Source organism: Gavialis gangeticus, unplaced genomic scaffold, assembly GCF_001723915.1.
Source record: "Gavialis gangeticus isolate Ggan-Ray unplaced genomic scaffold, GavGan_comp1, whole genome shotgun sequence".
Classification (NCBI taxonomy): domain Eukaryota; kingdom Metazoa; phylum Chordata; order Crocodylia; family Gavialidae; genus Gavialis; species Gavialis gangeticus.
Genome location: NW_017729031.1, coordinates 29,655,082 through 29,661,882, shown reverse-complemented (window position 1 = coordinate 29,661,882; position 6,801 = coordinate 29,655,082). Strand labels below are relative to the sequence as shown.

At 45.2% G+C, this 6,801-nt stretch overlaps 1 protein-coding gene across 1 annotated transcript in view; it reads right to left on the bottom strand.

The window, feature by feature from the left end:
- HEG1 (heart development protein with EGF like domains 1) overlaps window positions 1–6,801 on the bottom strand; it is a 110,584-nt gene that overhangs the window by 15,703 nt on the left and 88,080 nt on the right. Inside the window, exons 20-22 of the mRNA XM_019522559.1 lie at window positions 1,376–1,418; window positions 1,212–1,249; window positions 299–386 (exon numbers count right to left, since the gene is read on the bottom strand). Of these exons, the coding sequence (XP_019378104.1) occupies window positions 299–386; window positions 1,212–1,249; window positions 1,376–1,418 (169 nt within the window). The remainder of the gene's footprint in view (window positions 1–298; window positions 387–1,211; window positions 1,250–1,375; window positions 1,419–6,801) is intronic.

Sequence of the window (6,801 nt, the reverse complement as noted above, 5' to 3'; positions counted from 1 at the left end):
TTCCTGCCATGGCGGGGGGTCGGACCAGATGATCTGCTCAGGTCCCTTCCGACCCTGGAAACTATGAAACTATGAAACTATTTCCAATAAACACAACTCAGAGTTATTTGGACTATGTTCTGTGGGAAAATGTTTCCCCTTAACTGTAAGCACAATGGATCCCTTTGCATCTTCATTAAATCTCCTGTTGACATTACATTTTAATATCTGCCCATTTATCCTGTCTGGTCTAGGTGCACAGCACAAAGTCAATTAAAATGAACCTTGCAGGGTTCAGTGTCTTGCTTCTGGCACTTACCTACAGCAAGTGATTATCAGTGCTATTCCCAGAATGAGCAGAAGTCCACCACCAGCAGCCGCAATTACCACAGTGATTAGCTGATATGCTAAGTACAGAAGAGATACAGGAGATACTTAGAATGGCAACATTTATAAATATTTAAGTGAGCATATGTATGTCCAGCAGGCAAAGTCATTAAGAATGACTCTCCTTTGTTCAAATGTTACTGAGTAGCGTGTTAAATTTTGCTCAGTACATTTGCCTGGAGCTGGGGAGTCTTTGGGAAAAAGTGGGAAAACAGGAACTATTATACTTGGAACAACAGATCCCCTCTTTGGAACAGTCTATATTTATGAACGCAAGAGACTCGTAAAATGAAAACTACCAATTTACCTCAAAGTAACATCCTGAGATAGCATCTGTTAGCCCCCTCCCCCTGCCTCCCTAAAATGTTGCAATTTCCTTCCCTCCAGGACAGAATTTCTGATTTCTGATCTGCTTTAATGCAGAACAAAAAAATTATAGCTGGTTCCAGGGTATGAAATTTAGGTCTCCAATTTCCTTGCCCTGAGCAAGAGCTCTGTTTTAGGAAACAGGCCAAGAATTTGTCAAGAGTGATGACTGATAGCAGTGATCCAAAGAAAATTGGGCCCTGCTTATCACGAGGAGAACAAAGCAAGCTGATTGCAATCCAGGCTGAAAACATATCAGACCGTCTACACAGTAAACTCCCCGTGCTCAGCCCATGCTACGCAGGCCACTCAGACCACAGCGTGGACGCAGCTCTATTGCACAGCACCACTGCATGCATGGGGATACTGCTCTACAGAGTGTGACATTTACTATGAAGACACAGCATGACTGCTAGGAGAGATATCTGTGCCCACAAGATCCCACCCAGGAATAACCTGAAAGGAAGCTCAATACTTACGGTTTCCACAGTTGAATCCCCCCAAGCCAAATGGGCAGCTGCAAGAGAAAAGAACAGCAGGTTTTAAACATCAGAGCTTTTGCTGTAGCTACATTTTCCAGTAGCAATTTGGAAAGTGGACTCATGGGGGGGAAATGGGAGGAAAGTCACAGACTCCACCGTACCTTACGCAGGTCTCGTTCTCTAGCTTAAACCCATCTTCGCAAGCTGAAAAAAAAGGAAGAGAAAGGCCATAAGTATCCTCAGGGGTATGCCAGCTGTATGTCTGTACAGTCCCTCACAAGGTGCAAACAGAACAATTGCAATCCAGGCTGAAGACACCTTAGGCCTTGCCTATATACTAAACTCACCATGCTCAGCCATGCTAATTAGCCCACTCAACGCGCAGCCTGGATGCAGCTGCGTTTCTCTCTGTTGAGGTGACAAGCACCCAGGACTGCTCATACATAACGTGAGCAGCAAGGGTGGGACCAGTCAATCGTTGCACGGTGAAGTGGACAACAGGCCACATATAAAGGAGAAGGTACTTATATTTGCTGCCACCTGCAGCAGAACGAAAGCACGGGCACTTAGTACCAATGAGCTGAGCATCACCCATGCCATTCCTGCTCCTTTGAAGGTTTTCAAAGGTCACGACGAGCCCAGCAGACCCCTGGCGAGCACTGTACAAGTATGACCAACTTTGGACTAGGCACAACAACGCACTTAATCACGCGTTTAACTTTTCAGAACAAAAGCAGGCTTTAATAGGAGCACTCAGCCATAGATAATCTGTAGACCAGGGTTACCATTTTCACCAGCAACATCTTTACAGCATCAGAACCTTCTTGGAGAATCTCTCTATTTCTAGGAAATTCTGTTTCCGCCCTGAAACTTTGGCCTCTAGTTTAATGATTTTGTTTGATACTCAGTTATGAAATAACTGAATATATACATATATATATTTTTTTTTAAACAATCATTATTCATTAAATATTATCGAACTAGAATGTTTAGCTAGGCCCAAAATAATTTTGTGCAACACAAAACGTATCGTGTAATCTGGGAAAAAATTGGTTTGTCTTTTAATTAGGCTTGAAAATACATTTTGGAATGATAGACTTTTCTGCGGGATTCAAATTCTCATTTCCTGCCTTCTCTACAGTAAGCCAGGAATAAGTGGGAAAGCTACTGGACAGGACTGAAAGGTGTCCATAGCATCGGAAATACAAGGACTTGTAGTGCTTACTCTGCAGAAGTCTTACTGAAGAAAGAGTCTGCACAATCTCTATTGTGTTTCTGGTCCAATACTAATGATGATAATATATTAAAAAGTAAATATACACCCCGTTCCAATAGCAGCTGGACAGGACTTTTTTGCCATAGACCATCAGAAGGTTTATAAAACCAGGTCTAGATATATGGAGAGTTGTTTTATGTTTAACACCTTTATTGTTTGAGGTAGCAATGAGCACCCTGCCCTGATACCTGAACATCCCCGCTAAACAATGACCAGCCACGTGTCTCTAGATCCTCCCTGGTGTTTTATAGATCATTCTCCCTTCCTACAGTGAAGCCCCATGGAGTGAGCTCTCTGCCTAGGCAGAGATCAAACAGCATCTCTGTCTCTAAGGTTAAAGCTTACAATCTGCCAAGAAGCACAGTAAGCAGCCATCCACCAACACTGATCCATTCCTAAGCCCAAATGCATGATGTGCTTATGCTCCTACATTGCATTCACCCCCTGTAATTTGTCTGATTTAATGATACAATGTTAGGCTCTTATAGAAAGGTTAGGCTTTCTGGGTAAATAGGGTGCAGCTATGACCATTACCTTAAAGGAGGACATAAAGCATGTACGATTGGTTATATAGCTAGAGAAGGGCTGGGTGTGATAAATGCAGCGGACCAGTGGAGGTCACTGTTAACCTGCAGTAATGCAGCCAAGGCAGGATCTTTGTTTCCTGCTTCTATAAAATGCATTTAAATGTCTCAGTGAGTACCTAGCTTTTTATAAACCTGTATCTCAATGTCCAGAGATGCTTGGCATAGAAAGTTGGGGGTCGGGGGGAAGGCTGAAATTGCACAGCATGTTTAAGGGATGCTGACAAAATCATAACAGATCAAGAGAGATTTTGCAGGAGAGAGATCTCATAACACCAACTGAGAGCTTCACAGACTGTTCAATGGGCTCATCCAATCTGATCCCCTGCACAACACCAGCCAAAAACTCCCACATTCGTTTTGGCTTCACATCCACTCGCTGTGGCTGATCATGATTTTTCAAATGGAGTCGTCACCAACACACCTGGTAGGTTGCTGCACTGACTGATTCCTTCACTGCTAAAAATTTGCCTCTTATTTTTAGTCTCACTTTGCTTAGCTGCAGCCTCCACCCATTAGACCTTCACCTGCTAGGCTGGAGAGCCCTCCGTTATTGAACTGCTGCTCTCCGCAGCTAGTACTTGTGAACTGCGATCACGTCACCTCTTCACCTCTCTTTAATAAGCTAAACAGACTGAGCTCTGGCTCTTTCAATGCCGGACGTGTTTCCTAAGCCTTGCAATTGTTCTTGTGGCTCTTTTCAAACCACTTTTTCATTTAATTGTGGGCACCAGAAGAGGACACTGTACTCCAACGGCTCTGATGCCGCTGCCAAACGAAGAGGGAACCACCCTCGTCTCCACCCAATACTCCTGGTTCAGAGAGCCAAGAATGACACTTCGACCACAGCACTGCGCTCTCCCTGGCTGCTCTCCCCAAAGACAAATGGATACAGCAGCTGCCGCAGGCCTAGCACCCCTCTGCTGCCGAGAGAGGTGGGCATGGATTAGGGTCCCGGGGGATGTGGCTGCAGTGTCCTGCAGGACACGCACCTCGGGCAGGACTTACTGATATGCAGGGGGCAGGGTCGGGTCCTGCACACACCATTTCAGTATGGCTTTGGGTTTTTGATTTTTTTTTTTTTTAACGTGATGCAGACCTGCAGAGCTCTTTGTGCCGATTTCCCTCCCTCCACCCTCTCCTCCACTCCTTTGAACCCACTCTCAGGCAAATTCACCTTGCCGCTCTCGCTGGGCACCAGCTACTCAGAAATCTCATCTGTGCGGCTTAAAGGCCTAGAGCGGCCAAGCAAGACTTTCAACTCCAATTCTTCTTTTTTTTTTGCCTTTTGTTTCTGAGCTTTGCCACCCTCATCCAGGAAGTGCTCGAGGGGTAAGACTCCTCTGGCTGGGATGAAGAGCTCATGAGGCTTTCCCTGTTCTGCACTGGGAGCACTGTTTTCTTGATGAAGCTACAGCCAGGAGTGGTATTTTTTGTGGCTGCCGTTCCAGTAACCACACCCTTGTGATTTCCTTCCTACAACCCTCTTTCCCTTTTAATCCTCCAAACCACACCCAGCTTCCTCTTAAGGATTCCCGGTAGCATAGGACAATAGCCATTTCCCATGGTGGAGAAAACTATAATCAGAATTACTGCTAGTGAGCATTCAGCATCCATCTGAGCCAGACTGACAGCACCCACAGCCAAGGTCAGATGTTCAAACAGTTCCTGTTTAGGCACCTAAAAATAAGGGCTAGTTTTCAAAAGAGTTCAGCCTATTATGCCCTGCCTTTGTCTGACATAATGCCCCTGACGATCAAGCAGGGAGCCATTTCAAAAATCTGGACCACGTAGAGATGCCTAAATGGAAGCAGAGCCTTTTGAAAATGCAGCCCCAATTTTGAGTGCCAAGACACTGAAAATCATCCCAGCAGCGCTTTTGAAACTCGGATTCTCCCCTTATGGAAGATGGATTTCCAGCGCCCCCCAAACTTGACAACGTGAAAGTAAAATTCTCCTGGGTACAACGTCCTGGAAAGGCCTAGGGTGAATGTCACCGAGGCCATCTACAAGTTCACAGAGGCTTCATATTGTCTAAAATGTGGTGACTTGGGGCTAGGGCCATTGCATTATGAAGCCAACAGCAGGGAAGTATGACTGCACCGCACAAAGCAGCCCACCATGGAGATATGTGAGCTAGCTGGGCTATCTGAAACACTGCATTTCTCAGCAGGGTGAGTTAGCCTGTGTAGAGCTCCAGGGACCATGACTTTAGCTGCTGGGGTACCCAAATTAGCACAGATATCGTTGCATCGTACGGCACCGTGCAATGGAGATATACACTCATGCTGTTGCAGCCTTCTAACTGATTGAATGCACCAGTAGATATTTATTTCACAGACCGAATGAGATAAATGAATATGGAATAATCCCATCTGTCTGAAGTACTTCAACGACTGGCTAGCACCCTAAGCACTAGACCATGCTTCTCGGCAGCTCTCTTCAAACATGTCATACTCCCGAAGTCTGCACCATTTGACAAACAACTTCTGTGTGTGGGAGGCAGGGGGAGGAAGGGGAAAAAAGCCATTTTTTGGACGATTCTCTTGCAGTAAAGAAATATGCATTTTTTTAAGTAGGTTGAACACATTCTCTCCTTCTCCCTCTTCTTTGTTAGAGTCCAGTGGTGCTGATGACCCCATTCCACATATGGGAACTAAACAGGAAAACATTACCACATGTTTTCCAGGGAGGACAGATTAGATGACTTTAAGCTTAATTCAAACCTGACTATATTGGTGAGTGCTGTGTGAAAAGCCACTGCGTTGTTGACTGGACCGTGGCCAACTTACAGGGGCAAGGTTGAGTGTCTACACGCCCCAGGTGAGATTGGAGGCCCTGTGTGCCCAGAATTGTATACATGTAGTCAGATGCATTTTGATCCCAAAGAGCTTACAGACAAAGATGGGCAGGGGAAACAGAGTAGTAAAGTGTGTTTCTTAAAGAGAAGGGGCTGAACTAGGATTAAAACCAAGGACTCTTGAGTAGGGTTCGGCATCCCCAATGAACCGACAAACCGCCGAGCTATCAAAATGTGATTAACCCACTAGCCTGGCCAGTTCTCCTCTTTGACCATCTTGACTTGTGAGCTCTTTGGTGTATGAAACATGCCTTGCCACAGATTTGCACAATATCGACCGCATGGCAGTTGCTGCCAGTAGCACAAATATACATCAAAACCTACTAAAATCAGATGGCTGTAACTGAATAGTCTATAAGAAGACAAAGGGCTTTGATGATCCTGTGAAAAATACTTGGACTGAAGCAGGGACAAAACTGAGTATGGTTCACTTAAAACACAGTGAGTAAGATCTTGTGGTAGAAGCAGTAGTTAAATGATATTGGCTCCTGTCCTTACATTTTTATTACAAGATCTTTTAAAAATAAATGTGCACTCCTTCTCAGCTGCTTGGTCATTTAAGAATATTAAGGATACATAAATATAGCTTGCGAATTTCAAATAATTATCTTTCCTTCCCCTGGAGATCAGACAAAACAGAAATAGAAATAGCTACGCTATGTCATCTCGGCTCTGTGCTGCTGAACTTTTGCCACAGGCATTTCAACCCCCTCCCTTCCCCACGTCTATGAAGCTGTCAGCTTCATGCTATCCTGAGTAGTAAGGGGTCCCCCTGCCCAGCCAGTGCCCAGACCAAGACTGTGCAGGGAGTGTTTTTGCATGGATGTGTCTATGCCACCCAGCAAGGGGATGATGGGGGTGAGCAGG